This window comes from Bos indicus x Bos taurus, chromosome 29 (genome assembly GCF_003369695.1).
Source record: "Bos indicus x Bos taurus breed Angus x Brahman F1 hybrid chromosome 29, Bos_hybrid_MaternalHap_v2.0, whole genome shotgun sequence".
Lineage (NCBI taxonomy): Eukaryota > Metazoa > Chordata > Mammalia > Artiodactyla > Bovidae > Bos > Bos indicus x Bos taurus.
In genome coordinates, this window is record NC_040104.1 from 21,710,566 (window position 1) to 21,736,167 (window position 25,602).

A 25,602-nucleotide genomic window follows, 5' to 3' on the forward strand; every position below is an offset into this window, starting at 1 on the left:
GCTGGCCGTGGGAGGGCAGGGTTTGCTCTATCTGCTTGCTTCATTGTTGTATCGCTTGGGCCCAGGCTGCTGTTGGCAGAAAGTAGGCTCTCAGTACATACTGTTGAGAAGAAAGGAATGAAGACGTGAATGAATACTGGCTGGTCAGTGCTGTAGGCAGAGGTTTGCCCAAGGTGATAGCTGTGGTCATTGTGTCTTTGTCCAAGTATGTTTCTTGTGCTTTTGATTTTCTCAGTGAGTGGTCTGTAGTCGTGGGCTTGATTTTGTTACTCAAGTGCTGCTGACTTTTTTTCCTGTCTTGGCTTACCTTTTCCTTCATTTAATGTTTTTTTCCCCCTGATTGCTTATTGGCTGCTTGTGTCATGTCTACATTTAAAGCATAACTATCAACCTTTGTAAATTTTAACTGGTGTCCTTCATAAAGAGAGAAGCCTAACTGCATTCCCTTCCTTCCACAGAGAATTATCTAATCCTTCCATCAGGAAATCTTCAGATTTTGAATGTATCCTTAGAGGACAAGGGATCTTATAAATGTGCAGCTTTTAATCCTGTCACACATGAGTTAAAAGTTGAACCCATTGGCCAAAAGCTCCTTGTGAGTCGTAAGTATTTGGGGGAATCATGGTCACTGGGGAGAGTCCTTGGAAGCATTCCACGTGAAGAGTTGGGAAATGGGAGTTCATTTTTCTTTCACATCCTGTTTGTTTATCATGAGAAAGTCTTATAAAAAATTACATGCCTAAATAGCATAATTCTGTACATGTTTTATTAATACAAATATAATGGCTTTCCAGGAGAGAATTTTGGTCGAATTGACAGAGTAGAATTCATGCGGGGGACTCTGCCTTTTGCCCAGAGAAAAAGAAATTAGAGAGACTTCGCTGGTGGTCTAGTGGTTAAGACCTTGCCTTCCAATTCAGGTCGGGGGGCTAAGATCCCATGTGTCTCAGAACCAAAAAACCAGACCATAAACAACAGAAATTTATTGTAACAAATTCAGTAAAGACTTTAAAAATGGTCCACGACAAACACAATCTTTAAAAAGAAAAAAAAAGAAATTGGAGAGCAAGTATCACTGTATATCAGTGGTAATCAAATTGGTGACTGACTGTGAATTATGAAAAAATATTTCTCAGTTGTCTTTGAGATATGGTAAGTCATAGCTGATTTTTAGCTTAGGGTGGTCAAGTTGTGAGTGGATCAGTAGTCAAAGCACAGTGAAGGAGTGGTCCATGTGCTTGGTGTGAATTTGACATTTCAGAACTATTAATTCAGAAGTAGCCCTAAAGGATCCCCAAGTCTTTTAAATTTAATTCTCAACTGAAAATGGCTTTGTTACCAAATAGGACCTTGTAGTGTAAAAAAGAGTAAATGGGAAGATGAGGATGCTCACAGCTTTGCTAAGGAAGAAAGTGGAAGTGGATACTTAATGATTTTTTTGCTTTGCCTTCTTTCTCCAGGTCCTTCTTCAGGTGACTTTCACATTCTTCACCCCACCTTTTCACAGGCATTAGCCGTTCTTTCTCGTAGCCCTGTGACCCTGGAGTGCGTGGTGAGTGGGGTCCCGGCTTCTCACGTGCGGTGGCTAAAGGGTGGTCAGGATGCTGTGGTGGGAAGCACTTGGAGAAGGCTGTATACGCATCTTGCCACGGACAGCATCGACCCAGCGGACTCCGGCAACTACTCCTGTGTGGTGGGAAACAAGGCTGGAGATGCCAAACACGTGACTTACATGGTGAATGTACTTGGTAAGACGTTACTTGTTAAGCGTTTTTTCAAGTCAGGCTATTTTTCCGATCTAACTGATGTTTGAATGGAAGATCTATTTGTGAACACTAAATGGAAGAGAGACTATCTAGAAATAGCTCCCCCAGTAGCCAGAACAAGCTTCATTTCTCTAAGGCCCTGCTGGGACTTCCACGGGGGTCCCGTGGTTTGAGACTTGGCATTCCCAATGAGGAGGTGGGGTTCAGTCTCTGGTTAGGGAACTGAGATCCCACCGCATACTGTGGTGCCGCCGCGGAAGAAAGAGCACTGCCGAGTGGGGCGGTACTTCTGTGTCGCACAGAGCCTGGGGTGTTCTTGGAACCTCACCCCTAACCTGGTTACACAAAACGGAACTGGTTCTTCCTTCTCAGTGACATGGAGGAAAGAGACTGGAGTTCAACAGGATGAGGATTCTGGGCTGTATTGGTGTGTAGTGTCCAGCAACAGTAAGACAGAGTGCATGGGTGCTCGGTTACGTCTGACTGTTTTTCGACCCCGTGGACTGTAGCCCACCAGGCTCCTCTGTCCATGGCATTGCCCAAGCAAGAATACCGGAGTGGGCTGCCGTTTCCTCCTCCAAGGTATCTTCTCCACCCAGGGGTCGAAACTCGTGTCTCCTACATCTCCTGCATCGGCAGGCGGATTCTCTACTATTGAGCCACTGGGAAGCCCAACTAAGACAGGGTACTGACTAGAAAATGTCATCTCAAAAGGAAGTGGGTTTCATTTTATTTTCCCTTTGGAAATAGTTTCACAATCGCTGATTCATAAAATTTGTGTTTTCACTCACATTCTATGTGCACTATTTATTTCAATGACGTTCCTTTCTTCCAGCTGCCTATCTCACTGTCATGTGTAGCAGCAAAAATGTTTTATCAAAACAAATTTGCATGAAAACCAGAAAAAAGTTTCATACTGAATATAGTTTTTGTCAACCTTCTGTACCTGTGTATGGGCAACAGTGGCTTGACGCAGGTTACATTGGCATTAGTATAAGTGTGTGGCAAGCAGGCTTTAAAATTTAATGATAATGAGGACTAGATTAATATACTTAATCGTTTAATATTGGCATATGTTACAAATGCCGATACATGATTTACTTTGTCCAAGTAAAAAGTGGCCTGATGGATACTAAAAGAAGATTTTTGCCCAGAGTACACCTAACCTCAAAGCAGAATTCACTAGGAAAAAAAAAAAAATTTTTTTTCACTTCCAAATAAGCATTCTTCTATTTTGGCTCTTGTATAGTAAAGGAAATTATTATTTCAAAACAGATCATCTGAAACTCTGCATATGTGCATGTGTGTGCGCGCACATATGTCGGCTTGGGGGGTGGTTAATTGGGTGGAGAGATCTATTACATAAAAGGGGACTGCAACTGTAACATATGGTTTATCCTACTGGAAGAAAGTCAATACATTTCTAATTTTTTGTTGAAGATCACAGTGGATGGGAGAATGTGAGGAAACAATACATTGTGGTTTTAACTAGTTGTTGGTAGAGAGAGTTTGTATGACTTGTGTGAGGGCTAACTTTGTATTTTTTATTTTCATTTTTTATTAATTTTTATTGGCGTATTAGTTGATTGACAAACTTGTGATAGTTTCAGGTATATAGCAAAGTGAATCGGTTATACACATACATATCTCCACTCTTTTAGATTCTTTTCCCAAATAGGCCATTACAGAGGATTGAGTACAGGTCCCTGTGGTATGCAGTAGGTCCTTTTAAATCATAATATGTTTTATTTTTAGAACATGCTTCAATTTCTAAAGGACTGCAGGATCAGACAGTGTCCCTGGGTGCGACAGTACAGTTCACGTGTGAAGTTCATGGGAACCCAGCGCCCAACCGCACCTGGTTTCACAACGCCCAGCCCATTCGCCCTTCCCCACGACATCTGACTGTGGGAAATGGACTGAAAATCAGTGGTGTTACCATGGAAGATTCCGGGCTGTATCAGTGTGTCGCAGATAATGGGATTGGATTTACACAGTCTACTGGGAGACTTGAAATTGAAAAAGGTAGGCTTTTAGGTCATGTCATCCTAGGAAATTTCACTGTATAGATGGGATTTTGTTTTGATTAAAAATTAAGTCCTCTTTACAAAAAGGAAGTAATCCTGTCACCATAGCAGAGCTGTGTTCATTTTCCATGTTCCTTTCTGCTTGCTAGTAGACCTTTCCATGAAGAAGCAACCTTATTTAATCAGGCTCATAAAAAAATGTTTTTTAATATTTTTAACAGATACATCATTGCTTTAAAAAGGTATAATTTTAAAAAGTATGTTGTAAAAATCTCACTCGTGTTCCCTAGCCAGTCAGATATCTCTTAGAACTAACAGGTTTTATAATTGTCCTGACTAATCTTGTATGCATGTATATGGTTAATTACATATAACATGTGAGTTTGTGTGCATTTAATAGCAAATCAGTTTTTTTACACAAATGATGCTGGCATTCATATAAATTACCTTGAATTTCTCCTTTAAAAATTTCCTTGGATTTTACCTTAAAAATTACCTTGATTGTTTTCACTTAACATATATCTTGGCCATCTTCGCATATGGTACATTAAAGAATATTTTCATTTCTTTTAAAAAATGGCTGCTTAGTCTTCTGTTGTAAAGCTGTGAAGATCTGACTGATACCTCACGGATGACTGTTTCTAATCCTTTGCTATTACGAGGAGTCTGTGATGAATGTCCTTCTACATAGATTATTTTGCACACATGTGAACATCTTTAAAGTAAATTCCTAGAAATAAACTTGCTAAATAAAAGCATATATGCCTTGGTAATTTTGACAGATACCTTGCTCTCTCTCTCTTGTTATCATTTTACACTCCTACCAGCAATGTTTCCTTATATCCTCACCAAGGCAGTGAGTTGTCAGAATTCTGTTTAATGTTTGCCTATCTGATAGGTTTTTCTAAATTACCTTTTGACACCTGTATTTTTTATTATTATGAGTGATGCTGAGCATCTCATCATGTGTTTCTGAGCCATTGAATTTGCTTTCCTGTGTATCGACTGCCCATTGTCTTTTGTACATTTTATATTATGTTGTTCATCTTTTTTATTATTTATAGGAATTCTTTTATTTATTTATTTATTTATTTTTACTTTACAATATTGTATTGGTTTTGCCATACATCAACATGCATCCACCATGGGTGTACATGTGTTCCCCATCCTGAACCCGCTCCCACCTCCCTCCCCATACCGTCCCTCTGGGTCATCCCAGTGCACCAGCCCCAAGCTTCCTGTGTCCTGCATCGAACCTGGACTGGCGATTCATTTCTTATATGATATTATACATGTTTTAATGCCATTCTCCCAAATCATCCCCCCCCCTCCCTCCCACAGAGTCCAAAAGACTGTTCTATACATCTGTGTCTCTTTTGCTGTCTCACATACAGGGTTGTCATTACCATCTTTCTAAATTCCATATATATGTGTTGGTATACTGTATTGGTGTTTTTCTTTCTGGCTTACTTCACTCTGCATAATAGGCTCCAGTTTCATCCACCTCATTAAAACTGATTCAAATGTATTCTTTTTAATGGCTGAGTAATACTCCATTGTGTATATGTACCACAGCTTTCTTATCCATTCATCTGCTGATGGACATCTAGGTTGCCTTTATATATTATAGAAATTAAGCTTTTGCTTAGAGTTAGAAATATTTCAAAGAATCAGTATGACAGAGACCAACTCTCTGAACTTGTTGCAGTTACTTTAGACTCTGAACTTGCTACTTCAATGAATTACTTCAGATGTTAATAATAAAAAAGAATTTTTAAATGGCATGTATTTGGAAATTTAGAATTATAGTTCTCAATGGCTGGGTGAAAAAATCGTAATGGAAATTTAAAATTCAAAATGATAATGAATATCAAAATCAAATTGTGTGGGATATAGGAGAGTAGAATATAAAAGGATTTATACCCTTAAATGCTTATTAAAAAAAAAGCTAGTAAAACTAAAAATTAGTGGACTAAGTAAAATAACAGAATAGATTTAAAGAAAACAGAAGAAAAGAGATTATAAAGATATGGACAGAAATCAGTTAAATAGAAAATTAAGATAAAATAGATAGGATCAGTAGGGATAAACTTTAACCAAGGAGTTAGCCCAGTAATCAGTCAGAAAATTTAAAGTATTATTCATCCAATTTAATGAGTAAAGGAGAAAAATAATACGATGATCTCAATAGAAGCAGAAAAACTGTTTGACATAATTCAGTATCCATGTTAGACACTCGGAAAAATAGAAATAGGAGGGAATTGTCTTAACTTGATAAAGAATATCCAATAAAAAACTTACAAGAAACATTACCTTTAGTGGCAAAATGTTAAACATTCCCTTTAAAATATCTTTTAGTTGTTATCATAGTGCAGATTCTAACCAGCACAGAATAAGAAAAAGAAATAAAGATATTAGGATATAAGAAGGCAGGAGGAGAAGGGGGCGACAGAGGAAGAGATGGTTGGATGACATCACTAAGTCCATGGACACGAGTTTGAGCAAACTCTTGGAGATAGTGAAGAACAGGAAAGCCTGAAAAAAAAAAAGGAAAGCTTGGCGTGCTGCAGTCCATGGAGTCATAAAGAGTTGGACAGGACTTAGTGACTGAACAGCAATAAAGATAAGAGAGAAAGAAACCCAGCTGTTATTAATGTTACTGATTCACAGCTCCTATGGTTGTCATTAGAGAGAATCCTCTATAGTTTGTTGGCAAATTATTAAAAATAATAAAAGGTTTAGCAAGGTGGCTGATGGAGACCAATAAACAGGAATCAGTTGCCTTTCTCTGTACCAGTGTGTTAGCAAGTTTCTCTAGAGAAGCAAAACACAGTAGGATGTATAAGATACACATCAGAGGAAATTTACTGTAGAAACTGGCTCACACAGTTAAGGTGGTCAAGTCTGTCGTCTGCAAACTGGAGAAGGAGGTCAGCTGAGGAAGCCGTTCAGTTGTGGGAGAAGTGATGGTATAAGTCTCAACCTAAGGCCCATAGCCAGAGGTCCAGGAGCACTGAAGTGCAGTGTCCTTAAGGCAGGAAAAGGATGACTAGGCTCATAGAATTCGCTCTTCTTCTGCGTTTTTGTTTTACTGAGGTCCTCATCGGGTTGGATGGTGCCCACCCACGTTGGGGAGGGCCATCTGCTATCCTCAGTTTACCAATTCAGGCGCAAATTTCTTCTGGAAACACTCCTCACAGACACACCGAGTTATCTGGGCATCCTTTAACCCAGTCAAGTTGACACATAAAACTAACCATTACGACCAGCAACGAAAAATGTCATTTAAAAGTCACCTTTTTATATTAGAAACATTAAAAAGTTCCAAGTACATAGAAATATATAACAGTTCATGGATACCAAAATTCAGTATTAACATACTTCTCAGGGCTTTCCAAAGGCTTTCTGTAGATTCGGGCAATTTCAACTAAATCCTATCACTGGTTTGAGGACTTAGACAAACCAATTCTAAATCATATGGATGATCAAAAGCCAAACGATAGCTAAGACACTCTAAAAGAAGAACAAGAATGTGGGGGGGGCCTTGCTTTACCAGATTTTAGAACATATACAAAAATTTATAGTAATTAAGATAGTGCTGTAGGTCTTCCCTGGTGGCTCAGTGGTGAAGAATCCGCCTGCCAATGCAGGAGACTGGAGTTTGATCCCTGATCTGGAAAGATTCCACAGCTAAACCCATGTGCCACAACTACTGAGCCTGTGCTCTAGAGCCTGGGAGCCTCAACTACTGAAGCCCGTGCACGCTAGAGCCGGTGCTCTGCAATAAGAGAAGCCACCACAGTGAGAAGCCTGCACACCTCACCCAGAGAGTAGTCCCCACTCCCGGCAGCTAGAGAAAAGCCTGAGCAGCAGGGAAGATCCAGCACAGCCAAAAATAAGTAAACAAATAAATAAATTAAAAAAATTTTCTTTTAAAAGACAGTGATGTATTATTGGTGCAGGAAAAGACAAGTATACTCTTGGAACAAGACAGAGACTGTCATGAAGGATATGCAGGTAAGGATTTGACCTAGGTGGGACTGCAGATCACCAAGGGAAGGATATCCATTTCAGGTTTCCACGTAGGATAACTGGTTATCCAAATGGAGAAGAAGAAATTAAATCTCTGACGCACAAAGACTAATTTCCAGTGGGTTAAAGACCTATATATGAAAGGCAAAATGGTGAAGTTTTTCAAGAAAATATAGAAGAATATATGATCTAGGTAAAACTTTTTAACAAGAAATTTGAGGCTAATTTTTAAGAAAAGATTGGTGTAACCACATTAATATTAAAGCATCCTTATTATTAAAAGATACCATTAAAATGAAAAGAGAGAAAATACTAGTAACAAATGTAACTCACAAAACAACAGTATGTAGTTACAGAGAATCCAGAACCATTATGCAAAAGATAAAGCACCCAATAGAAAAGAGGACAAAAGAGATGTGCAACCTCATTAGTACTGAGGGAAATGCAGGTTATGACCCATGAGATAGCATTTTACATGTACTAGATGGGCAAAAATTCAGAAATCTGGTAATTGTTGAATGACTTTGTCAAACGCAGGAAGTAGGACTAGAAAAGGAGAAAGATGTGCTGGAGAAAATGTCAAATGTCAATATTCTATTGTAAGGTCATGAAATATATGCTTCCAAAATATCTGGGACCAAAAGGAAGGAGGTGGTGCCACTTTAGAAACAAAAATTTGTTCATGGTATATGGTCAGAAATACATTTATCAACTATGATTCAGAATAGGTTTTTCTCCCAGAATTTTTGTGATCAGATTTTTGCCTCCTGGAACCGACTATTATTATTATTATTTTTTTTTTTGAAGGCCTATTGCTTAGTCTTATACTTCTTTACACCTTTTTCATGGTAAAGTCTGAGGCTTTGGCTTCACATGTTCTGTGTTTGCAGTGACCAGATGTGCTGAAGATACCTGTGGGCAAGCTGTCTTCAGATGTTCTGTATTTATAGTGGCAAGCTCTCCTCACAGTTCTGTATTTACTTTTATGCAATAGGATGAAATTATTTTGTATTGTAGATACTATATATAACGTACTTAATTTTTATATGTGGATTATTTTTCTTTCATAGGCAGTGGACTCAAGCCCATTATAACTAGATTGCCAGCAAGTGCAGAGGTGGCCGTGGGTGACTCTGTGACTTTGTCTTGCAATGCCACTGGCCTACCGGTGCCCGCCATCCATTGGTACGACAAGCACGGATTGATAACCAGTCATCTGTCTCAAGCTCTTAGATCTAAATCCCGAAAACCCCACTTATTAAGACCTGGGAGTTCTGACCCAGAGCCTGTCACATCCCGGGCAGGCTCAGGCTCTCTGTACATTCAGGCTGTTAGGCGGGAGCATGCCGGGAAGTACACCTGTGAAGCCACGAACGTGCATGGCACCGCACAGTCAGAAGCCGTCCTCGTGGTTGGTGAGTTGTCATTAGTATCTTTTCCCAGGGGAATGGGTTTCTTTGATAGTAGGGGATAAAATAAAATATACATTTTTTAGAGATTGTTGAACTTATTAAGTGAAAGTCGCTCAGTCATGTCCGACTCTTTGCACACCCATGGACTGTAGCCTGCCAGGGTCCTCTGTCCATCGAGTTCTCCAAGAAAGAATACTGCAGTGGGTAGCCTATCCCTTCTGCAGGGCATCTTCCCAACCCAGGAATTGAATCGGGGTTGTCAGCATTGCAGGCAGATTATTTACCAGCTGAGTTACCAGGGAAGCCCAGACTTATTAAAATATACTTCAAACCCAAGTCTCTTGCATCTCCTGCATTGACAGGCGGATTCTTTACCAGCTGAGCCACCCTTCTTCAAAGTTATTTTTCTAACAAGATGTATACTATTCTTTTTATTTTTACTGATGTTGGATATAATGACTTAATTTGGAGTACTGGTATTTAGAATATTAATATTATTCAAATTAATTCAGATTTGACTTAATTCACAATCAAATCTAATACCAGTGGGCATTAGTGAAGGTGCCCTATGCATAGGGCTGGTGTGAGAATTCAAGGAGATTATATCTGTAAAGTGCTTAGAACACTGTCTGGAAGTATTAATAGAAAGCCTTCAATAAATACTAAGTATTGGGTTATAATTATTGCCATCTAATTATTGTTAAATTATAATTATCCCTTGTGCTTCCCTGGTGGCTCAGATGGTAAAGAGTCTGCTTGCAAAGCAGGAGACCTAGGTTAGATCCCTGGGTTGGAAAGATCCCCTGGAGGAGGGCGTGGCAACCACTCCAGTGTTCTTCCCTGGAGAATCCCATGGACAGAGGAGCCTGGTGGGCTACAGTCCATGGGCTGCAAAGAGTCGGACACAACTGAGCAACTAACACTTTGGGATAATGTTTAAGGCATGAAGAAATAGTTCCTGATTTTAGTAAACCTTAAAAAATCCTTAAGTATAGAAAAGTAGTTAAGTGTTATATAAATTTATACACACTTACAGATGTGTATATGTATATATACTTGTGTGTGTTTATGTATCAGTCTGCCAAGCAAAAATAGGAGTGGCTCTGCTCAAAATTGTTAGCTGCAAGATGTGTAATGCAGGTACTGCTAGGGTAGAGCATTTGGCTCAAGTGGTTATTTTATGTAAATAAGGGGAAGATGGAGCTGTAGACATCACAGTCATAGCTGTTGGGACAAGTAAGTGTCTAGTTGTCTGATTGCCTCACTTTACTTACTCATTTATTTACTTTTTAATTTTTTTGGCCATACTGTGTCATGTGGGATCTTAGTTCCCCCACCCAGGGATCAAACCCAAATCCTCTGCATTGGAAGTGCGGAGTTTTAACCTCTGCACCGTCAGGAAGTCCCCCTAACTGCCTCACTTTAAATTTGAGAAATCCGAAGTACTTTGAAGATATATAATTTGTTTAGATGAGATATTTTTAGATTTTGAAGATTCCCCCTCACCCCCAGGATTTTATATCTTGATAAATATAATTTTTTAATGTATAGTAACCCCATGAACCACATCCTGCCTGAGTGGTCCTCCATTGTCCCTTTTACATGTTCTACAATAATTATCAAAGTCTAGCTGAGTCTGCTGCTGCTGCTGCTGCTAAGTCGCTTCAGTCGTGTCCGACTCTGTGAGACCCCGTGGACGGCAGCCCATGAGGCTCCCCCGTTCCTGGAATTCTCCAGGCAAGAACACTGGAGTGGGTTGCCATTTCCTTCTCCAATGCGTGAAAGTTAAAAGTGAAAGTGAAGTCGCTCAGTCGTGTCTGACTCTTAGCGACCCCATGGACTGCAGCCTGCCAGGCTCCTCCATCCATGGGATTTTCCAGGCAAGAGTACTGGAGTGGGGTGCCATTGCCTTCTCCACTAGCTGAGTCTATTAGAGCTCAAAACAGCATGTAACAACCTAGTTCTTTCCCTGGAAGTCTGAGCTTATTATTAAATCCTAGTGTGCTGACAGCCTTTACTTTGTTTATTGTGAAGAGGGCAGTAAGCAAGATGAATCACTCCCTCACCTTTTTTTCTTCCCAGAGACCTTGGGTTTTTGAGGTTCTGGATGTACAAATATTTGTAGAGGGAGTTGTAACTCTTCAAAACTATAGTGAGAATTGGCCTAGGGTCCTAAATAGTTGGGGGTGGGGTTGCTGGTTTGAGTGGTCACAGTGGGATTTGGTTCTGTTCCCTGTTGACTTGGTTTCAACTCATTCATTTACTCATAAACATGGCCATCGTCATAGTACTCAGAAAGCCAGTGTTTTATCAATCTCTTTTCCAATTCAAAAAACAATCTACCTTAAAAAATGCTAGGTATCTTTTTTAGATGACCATTTCAGAGTTGTTTTGAAGATAAAAAGAGTTGTTGTTCAGTCGCTATGTCCAACTCTCTGTGACTCCATGAACACCAGGCTTCCCTGTCTTTCACTGTCTCCTGGAGTTTTTGCAAACTCGTGTCCATTGAGTCCATGATGCCATCCTCCATCTCATCCTCCATCTCATCCTCCGTGGCCCCTTCTTCTCTTGCCCTCAGTCTTTCCCCAGCATCAGGGTCTTTTCCAAAGAGTTGCTTTGAAGGTGAATTGAGATCATGGATGTGAAGAACCTTTGGAAAGTACTGTGAAGGCTTTATGCATGGTATCTAGCATCTTGTGAGCGCTCTAATTGTGCTGTTGGGAACAGTAGAAGAAAATTAATCGAAGCTCCTTTTCAATAAAAGTTACGGAAAAGTCTCATTGCAGCCCGAATAACACAAGTGGAATTTTGATACTCCTGCAGTAGACACAGGCTGTAACATTGCATTCTTCTCATGCCTCTGTATAAACTGCGGCATGTGGTATTCAAACTCTTCTACAGCCAAATACCACTTCCCAGTGGTGACCTGCCCAGAGGATGCATGAAACACTAATGATAAAAAGGTCCTTCTCCACTACCCTAAGCCACAACTAATTGCCTCCACTTGCTAGAATCCATCTCTGCATGAGCAGGCTCCCAGCCACACCCTTCACATCCAGCCCTCATTCTGACTCACTAAGTAAACACGCCTGTTCCAGGAGCAATATTTGAAAGTTCTCAGTGAACTTAATTAATTTTCTTCTATCTTATTTTTCCACTAGCTTCTTGTTTTCTTTGATGGAGAAAGCTTCTGGGATACCTTTTCTCTCTTTTAAACAACAGAGAACTGACCTCCCACTGTTAGCCCTGTTTTCTGGTTGGTTCTCTATGAAGCTGCAGTCATTCTAAAAATACTCCCACCTTTTACCAGGAATCTGACTTCATTGTGGAAAAGAGACTCTGCTGTTGTTTCCTAGGCTCCCTTCCTCCGCAGAATCGGAGACCTTTCGTTGTCTGTGTTAACAGCACTTTAGAGGGACCAGGCTGTCAGTCCTCGGGTTTTATTGTGTTGGCAGTTTATTTGTTTTCATAAATTGCTCTCTCATTTTTTCACGGCAGCACCACTAACATTCTTCTGCCAGCTGTTGTCGCTTAATCTCTCAGAACCCAAATTTCTTAATCTGTAAAATGGAAGTATTACTATCTTCCTAAGAATGTTGTTTTGAGAATTAAATGAGATGATGGTTATTTAATGTCTGGCTCCATGCTGAGCACATAATATGTGCTCTGTAATTCTTTTTGGGTGTAGGTGACCTATTTATTTTTTTCAGCACAAATAAATTATTTTTACCTTCTTCTATGTATTCTGTACGCTCTTAGTAGTGAATATTAAGGCTGTTTTTAGATTGGCAGTTTTTAAAAATTTTATTTTACTGAAGGATAGTTGATTTACAGTGCCTTGTTAATTTTTGCTGTACAGCAAAGTGATTTAGTTATCCATATAATACGTTTTTCATATTCTTTTCCATTCTGGTTTATTACAGTATATTGAATATAGTTCCCTGTGCTACACAGTAGGACCTTGTTTATCTCTTCTATGTATAATACTTTGCACCTCGGCTAATACCGAGCGACTAGTCCGTCCCTCCTCCACCCCACTTTCCCTCTGGCACCCGCAAGTCTGTTCTCTGCGTCTGTAGATACGTTCATTTGTGTCGTATTTTAGATTCTGCATGTAAGTGATATCCTGTGGTATTTGCCTTTTTGTTATTTCGCTTACTATGATATAGACTGGCAGTTTCTTAAGCCAACCTTCCATTTTATCCAGAAAAAAAAAATGGAAACAAGTAAATTCTTCCTTTACCTTTGCCAGTCTTGTTTGATTTCCTCCCTCTTGTCTATGACTTGTCTTCCGAGTATACTAGAGGGAGGTAGTTCTCTGTTGTTGTATGCAGTGAAAGTGTTAGTCGCTCAGTCTTGTCTGACTCTTTGCAACCCCATGGACTGTAGCCCACCAGACTTCTCTGTCCATGGCATTCTCCAGGCAAGAACACTGGAGTGGGTAGCCATTCCCTTCTCCAGGGAGTCTTCCCGACTCAGGGATCGAACTCAAGTCTCCTGCATTGCAGGCAGGTTCTTTACCATCTGAGCCACCAGGGAAGCCCATGTGTTAAGTTGTTCATCTTTTGCTGTGCAGTTGCTCAGTCGTGTCTGACTCTTTGCGACCCCATGGATTGCAGCATGCCAGGCTTCCCTGTCCTTCACCATCTCCTGGAGTTTTCGAAAACTCATGTCCATTGAGTCGGTGATGCCATCCAACCATCTCATCCTCTGTTTTCACCTTCTTCTCCTGCCTTCAATCTTTCCCAGCATCAGGGTCTTTTCTAATGAGTTGGTTCTTTGCATCAGGTAGCCAGAGTATTGGAGCTTCAGCTTCAGCATCGGTCCTTCCAATGAATATTCAGGATTGATTTCCTTTAGGATTGACTGGTTTGATCTCCTTGCTATCCAAGGGACTGTCAAAAGTCTTCTCCAGCACCACAGTTCAAAAGCATTACTTCTTGAGCATTCAGCCTTCTTTATGGTCCAACTTTCACATCTGTACATGACTACTGGAAAAACCATCTTTGGGGATAGTTATATCTGATGAATGACTTAACAGGTCCCTTATTATCTTACAGGTCTGTGAGTTAAAAGGATAAAGTGGGCCATTCTGTGGGCCTTGCTTGGGGTCTCTTAGACCTTTGTAATCAGATAGCACCTGGGGCTGGAACTGCCCAAGAGGCTCCACTCACACGTGTGGCATCTTTGTGAGGGCTGGACTCCACCTGCATGCCCTCCTCTCCCTCCCGCCCCCCTCCATTTCTCTCCCTTCCTTCCTCTCTCCCTTCCCTGGTCACTTCTCTCCGTGGCTAGCTTGGACGTCTGTATGTGGTAGTGCTCTGATAGGGGTGCCAGGCCTTCTTAAGGCTTAAGCCTGGAAGACCACAGCCTCTCTTGGGCTTGGCGTTGGTTACAGCCACTCATGGGGTAGCCCGATTCAGCACAGGAGAGGACTGTCCAAGGGTGTTAATACTAAGGGACCTTTGGGGACTAGCTACCCAGTAGGTAATGGTCTAAGTATTGATCTTTTCTTTGCTACTTGTGTTATTTTGTTCCCAAGGGAGTGCATTACTCATTGTGTTCATTTACCAATTAGCGTAAAAGTTCCTTGTTGGCCAACTTAAAATCTCCAGAGGTTACACTAGCAACTTGTTGTAAAAGAGGGACTGCTCGCACAGAGCAGGGGAAAATAGCATCCTTTCACATCAGAGACCTGGGTTCCATCCCTATGTTGGGAAAATCCCCTGGAGGAGGAGATGGCAACCCACTCCAGTACTGTTGCTTGAAGAATCCCTTGAACAGAATCTTGTGGACTGTGGTCCACAGGGTCGCAACGAGTAAGAAACGACTAAAGCAACTTAGCAGTAGTACTAGCTACCAAACCGCTGCATTGTAGAACTGCTTTTTCAGAAAATTAATTTGCTCCTTCATGAATAGTAGATAGCTACTGGAGATCAAACCAGTCAATCCTAAAAGAAATCAACCCTGAATATTCACTGGAGGACTGATGCTGAAGCTGAAGCTCCAATATGTTGGGCACCTGATGTGAAGAGCTGACTCCTTGGGAAAGACCCTGGTGCTGGGAAAGATTGCGGGCAGGAGGAGAAGGGGACAACAAAGGATGAGATGGTTAGATAGTATCACCGACTCAATGGACATGAACTTGAGCAAACTCCAGGAGATAGTGAAGAACAGGGAAGCCTGGTGTGCTGCCATCCATGGGGTTGCAAAGAGCCAGACATGACTTAGTGACTGAATGACAACAGCAACTGGAGATTAGATGTCTCCATGAATTTTAAGTTGAAATGTTACCTGTTTTAACTACTAGGGCTCAAATTGTGCTAACATTGTGTTAGATGACGGCACAATGTGTGAGAGACCCTGAAATGATGAATGTCTTCAATCTCCTCTTTCTTTCTCTGCAGTTCCTTTTGAGACAGATACGAAAGCAGAAATAGTCACATCTTCTGATCCCACTCAGAATGATAAAAGTGATGATTCAGAAACTGGATTATTGAGCTCATTTCCGGTGAAAGAACATTCCAGTGCCAAGGAATCATCATCAGAGAAAAACGCTAGTGGCCCCTCTGTCCCTGATGCCCCTATCATTCTGAGCCCCCCTCAGACACACACGCCAGACACCTACAGCCTGGTCTGGAGGGCAGGGAAGGACGGCGGGCTGCCCATCAATGCCTATTTCGTGAAGTATCGAAAGGTAATGTCTTGTCGTTTGTGATCTTTCTCTTCTCACATCCTCGCATCCTGTGTATAACACATGCTTGCTATCTTTCACACTAGTGGAGTGGCAGGAAGCAGAACAGGAGGATCCCAGGGTGATGGGTCAGCAGTCACGCTGGGTTCACCAGTCTTATAAAAACAGTAAGAGTGAAGTACAAATAACCTCCCCCAGATTGGGATTTTAAGAACCAAGTAACTTGACAGTTGTTTTGTTGACCGTTCCTTGGGGTTTGAGAAATCTTAGTTCCCCAAGCAGGCATAGAACCCTGGCCCTGACAGCGAAAGCCCCGAGTCCTAACCACTGGACTGCCAGGGATTCCCTGCTTCTTGACCTTTTTAATCAAACATTTTAACCCCTTGGGTGTAAAGCTTTATAAACCACTTTTTAAAAAGTAATTCCTTCCCTCTGTGAAGTGGCAGAAGACAGTTTATTTAGCAAAGAAGCAATTTCTTATTAGAAACCACTGTTTGAACAAAGTTTTCCATTATAATCTCTGATTAATATTTTCATTTCCAGTTGTCTTCCTAATTGTATTAATATTTTTCATTGGTTATTTGTTACGGTAAACGTTGGTCTGTCTTGATTTCTCAGATGATATTTTTTATCCACAGACTTATATTAAAACAAAATGAAAATCCTCCCTTCTTTGTTTAATGAGATTAGTAAATGAAATGGGAGATGTACTCGTATTTAAAATAATTTTCTATATTCAAGATGTTTTGGTATCCATCATTTAATAGGAATATTTTTTTATCCTTTAGGTATTTTTTTAATTGAAGTGTAGTTGATTCACAATGTTAATTACTGCTGTACAGCATAGGGATTCAGTTATCCCTATATATACATTTTTAAAAAATATTCCTTTCCATTATAGTTTATCATAGGATATTGAATATCTAGTTCTCTATACTAAATAGTAAGACCTTGTTGTTTTTCCATTCTCTGTATAAAAGCTTACATCTGCTATTCCAGCCTCCCACTCCATTTCTCCCCCTACAGTAATATTTTTAATATCTGGAAAAATTAACATAATGATACTTGGAAGTTTATTCACTGTTTTTAACTTGATGATTCTAGATGAAGGAAGTTTCACTGGTAATCCTGTCCACATGGAAACTTCCATGAATGTTGGCCCTTGGTTTTATTAAGGAAGGCATAACAGATTGGATCTCTTTTTCTTTCCTTCAACTCAACAAACAGTATAAAAACATGAAACAAGACTGTTAGAAATATATAATGCATAATTGCATAAATTATATAGACATAAACATGAACTATGATTTATCAGGTATTGCATATATTATATATTATCATTAGTACGTATTATTGTTTACTTAGTTAATTCTCCCATTTGTCCAGTAAGAAAGGAGCAACGTTTCCATTACCAGGAAAGGAAATGACTGGGTAATCAAGTAACTTCCTTGAGGCCATAAGTTAGTGGCAGCTGATGAGCAGCAGCCTTTTTCAAAAACAGTGAGAATCCCAAACTTCTCACTGCAGGTCTCCTTCTGGTTCTTAATTGGAAGAGGCATTGTGTCTCTTTCACTTTTGACGGTGCATCGCTTCCCCAGATTCATTTTGGAATTGAAGGACTTCTAGTTTTTATCCAATTGAAATGGAAAGATTTTTCTGCCCTATATCTCCATTTTGAAAAATGCCTTGTTTTCGCTTGGGTAGCTGGAGGATGGTGTTGGTGTCGTGGGAAACTGGCACACAGTTAGAGTCCCAGGAAGTGAGAATGAGCTCCATTTAACGGAACTGGAGCCATCGAGTCTCTACGAAGTTTTGATGGTGGCAAGGAGTGCAGCCGGGGAAGGACAGCCTGCCATGCTCACCTTCCGAACCAGCAAAGGTGAGTATAATCTTCCCTAAGAGGAGGGAGTTGGCTGTATTGATGTCACTTTTTAATAATTAGTGTCATTTTGGGGTAGCAAGTTTCTTGTATATAAATTTACTAAATAAACCTATTATAGTACCTCTTGGGGCCACATTTAGATGGTTGAATTCTTCTAGTCCATCTAGCATTTCACAGGTATTTTTGAGAGCTTATGATAGGTAAGGCATTAGGGTAAGGGACAAAACAAGGATAATCAAGACAAGATCCATCCTGATAGAGCTTCTACTTTGCTAAAAAAGGTAAGACATACACATAAAGGCCAACTCAAGGCAAAATTTCAGTTCAGCTAATATTTACTGAATGACTTCTCAGTGCCAGGTAGTAAACAAAATAGATAGTACTCCTTTGCTGTCATGGAGCTTCCATTCTAGTTGGGAGAAGTTTACACATAAGTTATAAGAACATTAGTAGGTGTTGAATGCTAACAAGAGATATAAATTAAGGGATGGGTGTAGCATGGGTTTCTCAGGTGGTGCTAGTGGTAAAGAATCCACCTGCTAATGCAGGAGACCTGAGAGCCGTGGGTTTGATCCCTGGGTCGGGAAGACCCCTGGAGGAGGAAATGGCAGCCCACTCCAGTGTTCTTGCTTGGAGAATCCCATGGACAGAGGAGCCTGGTGGGCTGCAGTCCACAGAGTCACAAAGAGTCAGACACGACTGAAATGACTTACATGCAAGCACGTGGGGTGGTAGCGGTTGTCCCAGTTTGAATGGGTGGCCAGAGAACTGAGCAGCTGACAGCAGGGCGGAACTTTAAGGAGGTATGTGGAAACCCATGTGAGTATCTGGGGCTGGAATATCCCAGTAGAGAGGATAGCAAGTGGGTGTGCTTGGAGCACTGAGGGGCCACAGTGATGAGAGTAAAGTAAGTGGGGAGGAGAGAATGCTCAAGGAGATGGATGATCATCGGCACATTGTCCAACCTGCTGGAACACCAACTTTGACCCTGAGTGAACTGGGAGCATTGGAGAGTTTTGAGCAGAGTTGTGACACTGCCTCTTGTGTGTTTCAATGCTGGCTATAGGGCCATGCTGACTGTAGGGTCAGGATAGATTGGAGGAGGGCAAAGGGATAGGGAGGGACCAGATCTGACATGGTCCAGGCAAGACAAGATGCCAGGGGATAGTCTTCTGTGGGGCAGCTTGTGAGGGTGGTGGTGGTGGTTTAGTCGCTCAGTCATGTCCAAATCTTGAGCCCCCCATGGACTCCTGTTCATGGGATTCTCCAGGCAAGAATACTGGATTGGGTTGCCATGCCCTCCTCCAGGGAATCTTCCTGACCCAGGAATCAAACCCAGGTCTCCTGCACTGCAGACAGATTCTTTACTGACTGAGCTACAAGGGAAGCCCTCCCAGTTTGTGAGGGTAGCTTGATTGAAAAGATGCCATTTCAGGGCTTCACTGGTGGCTCAGTGTAAAGAATCCATCTGCCAATGCAAGAGACATGAGTTCAATCCCTGACTGGGAAGATCCCACATGCTTCAGAGCAGCTAAACCCATGCACCACAACTGGTGAACCTGAGCTCCAGAGCCCAGGAGTCACAACTGCTGAGCCCACGTGCCGCAGCTCCTGAGGCCCGTGTGCCCTGAAGCCCGTGAACAAGAGGAGCCAAGCCACCACAGCTACAGAGTAGCCCCTGCTCACCACGACTAGAGAAGAGCCTGCACAGCAACAAAGACCCAGCGCTGTCATAAATAAATAAAATAAACAATTTAAAAAGATGCCATCGCAGGTTGGCCATAGATGAACAAAAAGACTTCTGTGAGCAGAGATGGGAATTGGATACAAGAGTTTTTGGTGTAGCACAGTGTTGGAAAGGAGTTCTGATGATTGAAAAGAAATTGTCTATTGACTTTTGAAAAATATCCTTTTATTTAATTACTGTGTCTAGACAGAAAAATAGTATTTCTTATTTGAAATGTATTTTGAGTTATTACCCATAATTAGTCCTTAGTTGTTTATACAGCCTGACCTGCAAATACTGAATAATGAGCATGTATTTCAGTTCTGAAATAATCAATTTCATTTTTCCCCCCTTGAAATTTTAAAACGGCATGACAGCTTTCGCATGAAGAAACTTAACCGAAGCTCTTAAATAATGAATTTTCTGCATCAGAATTAAGAAATATGTACAGTAAAAATAAAAGTGGGTGAATAGTTTGAAAATCTTTAGTCCTTTGGCTTTTTCATTTGTGTCATTTTTTATGTGTGTAGATTAAAGCTGTCCTGGTGAAGAGAGACACATTTTTGTTATAGGTACTAGAAAAAGACAAAGTAACTTCTCAAGTTAATTCCTCATATTAGCCAAGTAATTACAATGTAGATTTTAAATTTAGACACTGTAACCGATAAATTCATATATTTATATGCCAGTTGAGTTTCATAGTATCTTTTCTTATGCAAAGAAGCTTATTTGTATTATATTATGTTATATTGTACCTTTCTAGAGAAAACAGCATCATCGAAAAATACCCAGGCCTCCTCTCCACCTGTGGGCATCCCTAAGCGCCCTGTTGTTTCAGAGGCTGCAGACAACTTCGGAGTGGTACTCACAGATGCCTCTAGGCATAGTGGAGGTAAAGAGAAGATTCTTCACTTACTCATTCTGTTTGTTTCCAAATGTAACTGACCTGTTTCAGGTTATTAGGGGGTGGAGTGGGACAGGATATTTATTATTCAAATTATATCCTACCATATAACTCTTATAGGTTTTATTTCAACCATTTTAAAATGTCTTGAATTTGAAATCTTAAATACCCAGTACCATGATTGATATTCAAAGTAATAAACTCAGATTTCAAATGTTATGATACTAAGTTTTTATAACTCACAAAAAGGATTTTTCTGTCTCCTCTCTGGCATGGAAACCAAATTTACATTGGAACCCTGAACATCTGACTTGTTTTTTTTGGTGATTTGTCAAAATATGTCATGGTACCTATAGTATGACTTAGTTTTTTATTGATTGATTACATGTCATTCTCAGCTTTATTGTTGTATCATGTTGATCTTAGAGTGTTTAGATGTCATAACAATAAGATTTTTAAAAGACTTCTTTTTAGTATTTAATCATACATGAATTCTCCTGTTACAACATAATGTGCTTTTTGTGATCTAGGGAAGGCTTAACATTTTATTACTGAGCTCTAAGAATTTTCAAGCTTCTCTTCCCTATTTTTATAGTCTATGAGTTGGCCTCAGACAGAAGCAAGTCATAACATTTGAACACCTCTGTGGAATGCCTCTGCATCTTCAGTATCATGAGCTGCTTTTTCTTGAGTCCTTTCGCCTCTGAGATCAGAAGAACAAAAACCTCATGAACTAACACGCAGTACTACATGCTGGAGCAGCAGAGATCAAATAAATCTTGCCCTTGGAGAGGCTTACAGTATAGGAGATGATGCAGACAACTAAACCAATACCAATATAGCAGGGAGGATAGATCAACCAGCAACGATGGTTTTGATTCTGCCTTGGAATCAAACATTTCATGAGATTTACCTAAATCACTTCCTTGATAGGAAGGAGGCCCAGTGGCTGGCAATAAGAGATGTTCCCTAAGCTGAGCTTCAAAGGCAAGAATGTTATAGCTGAATGAAGAAGCAGGAGAAACGGTTCTGGGCAGAGACCTCTCATGCAGAGACAGATGAAGGATATGTTCTATTTCATTTAGAGATTCAGAGATTTTTATTTAGTGCTATGGGGAATCATGCTACAGTGGGGGAGGAAAGCAGTTGCCTTGTATGATGTCCTTAAAGATTCAGTCTTTCCCTGAAAGCTATGAAGAAGCCTGGAAGATTTTAGAGATGGGACGGGGGAATGGCATCAGATGAGGCTTGGAAATACAGACAGTGACAGTGTGGATGGGGAAGGACACAGACCAGAGATGAAGAGAACTGAATCCTCACTGAAAGAAAGCAAGAAATACGGTGACTTGGGCAACTTGAACCATTTACCAAGATAGGTGATAAGAATTTGTTGCTGAAGGTTATGGATTCTGTGCTGGCAATCATGAGTTTGGTGTTATCCAAGCAGAGATAACCCTAAAGAAAGGATTTATTTAATCTTCACAATAACCCTGTGAGGAAGGGAGCATCAGCATATTACAGATCAGGAAACTGGGACTCAAGGGGGTTGTGGAACTTGCCTAAGGTCACCCAGAGAGTGGTGGAACTGCTATCCACAGTCAGATATTTAAGACTCCAAGAGCAGTATTCTTTATCTCCTTTCACATGCTGTTTATTTTAGGTATCGATGGTATTCTTCTCTTTAGGGACTTTCCCCTAATAACGTTCTTTTTCTACTTGGTCTGTGGTATTCTTTATGAGTTTTAACCTCATGTGAATCAACAGAGGAAGTTGTTCAGTTATCTTCGTATTAAAAGAGAAATTCACTAACTTCTATTCGTTCTGTTTCCATTGCTTTCTAACTTGAAAGGAATACAGTAAGTATCATGCCAAGTTGCCTGCTTTGAATGTGTTCATCTTTTCATCCATTAAACAATTTGTTTTTAAAATGCCACGAATTCCTTCATACAGGCACCATATGCAACATTATTTTGTTATGTGTTTGTATTCAGATTGAAGAGATGTTGAGACAGAGGGGTGTTGGTGGAGGCCAGACCCAGGCTAGACAGAGACAGGGCTTCCTGAGTAATTCACTGAAGTAATGTAACCATGGGGGCTTCCCCGGTGGCTCGGCAAGAAAGAATCCACCTGCTGATGCAGGAGATATGGGTTCAATCTCTGGGTTGGGAAGATCCCCTGAAGAAGGAAATGGTAACCCATTCCAGTATCCTTGCCTGGGAAATCTCACGAACAGAGGAGCCTGGCAGGTTACAGTTCATGGGGTTGCAGAGAGTCAGACATGACTTAGCGACTAAAACGACAATGGAACCGTGGTCCAGAGCTGGTCCTCCTTGTTCCAGCTCTAGAGACATGACAGTGAGCGTGTGGAAGGGCAGTCGGTCTTGATAACCAGCTCATTCTTAAAAAGCTCACAGGTGACTGCTGTAAAGTGGGTGGCAGTTCACAACTTCCGAACTGTTGTACAGCCCAGGCTGTTTCTGTCCACACCCTTGCTCTGTAGGGACCAGGTGGGAAGCCAGTTACCACCAGATTGCTTGGCCAGCAGTTAGGGACACGTGGTGGCCACACAGTTTGAATGGCTGATAAACTTCCTCCTGAGGTTTCCACCTGCCACAGAATCGAGACCGTCTCGTCTGTGGGCTGGAAACATCCCTCCTCTTGGCCATGCTAACTGAGAGCTGCCAGGTGTTGGGTTCACGTGGATGACCACGTGGATCATCTGTTTCCTGATACCACTTGTCTTTATTTAACTGTGAATGTGTCTTCCTGCTTTCATCCTAAGCAGTGGTTCTCCCTTCCCATTTTTATCAGGATTGATTTTACTGGTTCGGTTTATCTCTATTTTACTGCTTGCAGTCTGTTTTTCAGACTAGCATTCCTGTAGCCTTGAATGTGTTAAGATACGTACAGTAGTAATAGCTATGTTGCTGATTATTGACAGGCTATGATCATCATAGCTAATAAACAGAACAATCTATAGACTATTGGCTGAATGTGTTTTCTATAGCTCAGTTGGATAATGAAAACCATTTAAATAACACATCGTTTTGAAATTTACTGTAAATTATTACCACAGTCAGACTTGAAGCACCAAGTAATAATTACTTATATTGTTTTAGCATGCCTCAGTCATCATACTCATTAACTTTCGGATTTTCAGAGATACTTATCAAGTTTATAAATTATCTCACTTTTCCTGCTACTTCCTCTATTTCATTGCACATTAACTTTTCAGAGGACAGAAAGAAAGTCATAATGTTATTAACTCTGGCAAGAATTTTGGTGCAGAGCCTTTAGTAAAGTGATGTTGGGGATTTATCCCTTTCAGTTCACTTGAGTAATTCTTGTTTCTGATGCTGAGGGTTATCGAAATGAATGTTTCCATTTTCAGTCCCAGAGGCACCTGACCGGCCTACTATCTCCACTGCGTCAGAGACGTCTGTCTACGTCACATGGATTCCTCGGGCGAACGGGGGCTCTCCAATCACTGCCTTCAAGGTTGAATATAAACGGATGAGGACTAGTGATTGGCTGGTGGCAGCTGAAGACATCCCTCCTTCTAAGCTTTCTGTGGAAGTTCGTAGCTTAGAGCCAGGTAGTAATATTCAAACATTTTGTTTTAGGCCAGCAGTGCTGACCTTAGATGCATATTCGTCTTTTTTTTTTTTTTTTGACCATGCCTACTGCATGCAGGATATTAGTTTCCTGACCAGAGATCTAGTCTGTGTCCCCTGCATTGGGAAGTCTTAACCACTGGACCACCAGGGAAATCCCTAAATACATATTTGTAATAATCATATATTCTTCTAATTGTTAAAGTAATGTGAGCTTATTGTATAAAAAGCAAAATTGTATCTGAAAGCAAAATATAAAAAGAGAATAGTCACTCCAAACCCACCCATCTAGAGATAACCATTGTTTATATTATGTTGTATTTCTTTCTAGTCTTTTTTCCTTTCTAATACAAACTGGGATCATGCCATAAATATTGTCTTGTGACCCCCCTTTTCCCATGTTATATCATAATTAACAATTCTTCAGAACTCAGTGTTTAATAACTGTGGATCTACTGTGTAAGTATACCATGATTGACTTAACCTAGTCTTTATTTCTGGGCTTTAGACTATTTCTAACTGCAATTGAGTGGAAGTAGGGTTGTGGTGACATCTTTGTGTGTGTGTATGTATGTGTATTCTGCTATGAATGAATGTTTTAAGAGGGAAATTGCTTGTTATTTGAGTACAATTGATCTGATGACGCATCTTAGCATGGTTAAACCCACTACTTTGCTTTATGGATATGAGACAACATTCAGCACCTCTTTGTTCTGTTAAGTTTTGTTTCAGCATCAGGGGAGCTTCTCCAGACCCCTGTGTGCTTAGTCGCTCAGTCATGTCTGACTCTTTGTGATCCCACAGACTGTAGCCCACCGGGCTGCTTTGTCCATGGGGATTCTCCAGGCTAGAATACTGGAGTGGGTTGCCATGCCCTCCTCCAGGGGATCTTCCCAACCCAGGGATCAAACCCAGGTCTCCTGCATTGCAGGCAGATTCTTTACCATCTGAACCACCAGGGAAGCCCATCCAGACCCCCTAATATATGAAACAACCCATAAAAGAAGAAAGCACTAATCACAAATCAACTTTATTTACTTTTGTTTGTTTGGGTTTCATGACTGTTTTTGTTGATGGACTTTTAAATGTACTTTAGCAGCAAAAACCCGTGTTTGTCTGACAGGTAACAGGAGGAGCTCAGGAATATGTAGGTACAGTTGGGAGAGGGTGGCAGTTTTAAATATGGGCAAAGCTAAGTAACATTTTATAGATAGAAAAGACTGTTTTCAGAAGCTCAGGGGTTATTTTTGAGCTTTGGGGAAACTTGCTTTAGGGGTCTAATTTATTCTTTAGATTCAGATTTTCAGAAACTCACAATCCTTAGAGTTTTTTGTTTTTTTTTTAAGTTCTTAATATCTAAGCCAAACAAATACCTTCTGTTGTAGCTTAAATCTGATCTTTCTCCTCTTATTAGAGGGAGCAGAGTGACATCTGTGATTAGCCACACAGTGCCTCTTCATAGCTGTATTCCCTGTGTTAAACTTTGCTTCAGTTGTTTCTTTCAAAGTGGAAAAAACCCTATTGGGTTGGCCACAAAGTTCGTTC

General features: G+C 40.7%; 1 protein-coding gene across 3 annotated transcripts in view; it reads left to right on the top strand.

The window, feature by feature from the left end:
* Positions 1 to 25,602, top strand: part of CDON (cell adhesion associated, oncogene regulated) — a 98,984-nt gene that overhangs the window by 37,342 nt on the left and 36,040 nt on the right. For all 3 annotated transcript variants that reach the window (XR_003509454.1, XM_027532734.1, XM_027532735.1), the window contains 8 exons: positions 459 to 602; positions 1,461 to 1,748; positions 3,522 to 3,791; positions 8,896 to 9,240; positions 15,645 to 15,934; positions 17,636 to 17,810; positions 20,303 to 20,431; positions 23,835 to 24,038. Coding sequence is in view for 2 of the 3 variants with exons in the window: in XM_027532734.1 (XP_027388535.1) it covers positions 459 to 602; positions 1,461 to 1,748; positions 3,522 to 3,791; positions 8,896 to 9,240; positions 15,645 to 15,934; positions 17,636 to 17,810; positions 20,303 to 20,431; positions 23,835 to 24,038 (1,845 nt within the window). In the remaining variant the exon portion in view is untranslated. The remainder of the gene's footprint in view (positions 1 to 458; positions 603 to 1,460; positions 1,749 to 3,521; positions 3,792 to 8,895; positions 9,241 to 15,644; positions 15,935 to 17,635; positions 17,811 to 20,302; positions 20,432 to 23,834; positions 24,039 to 25,602) is intronic.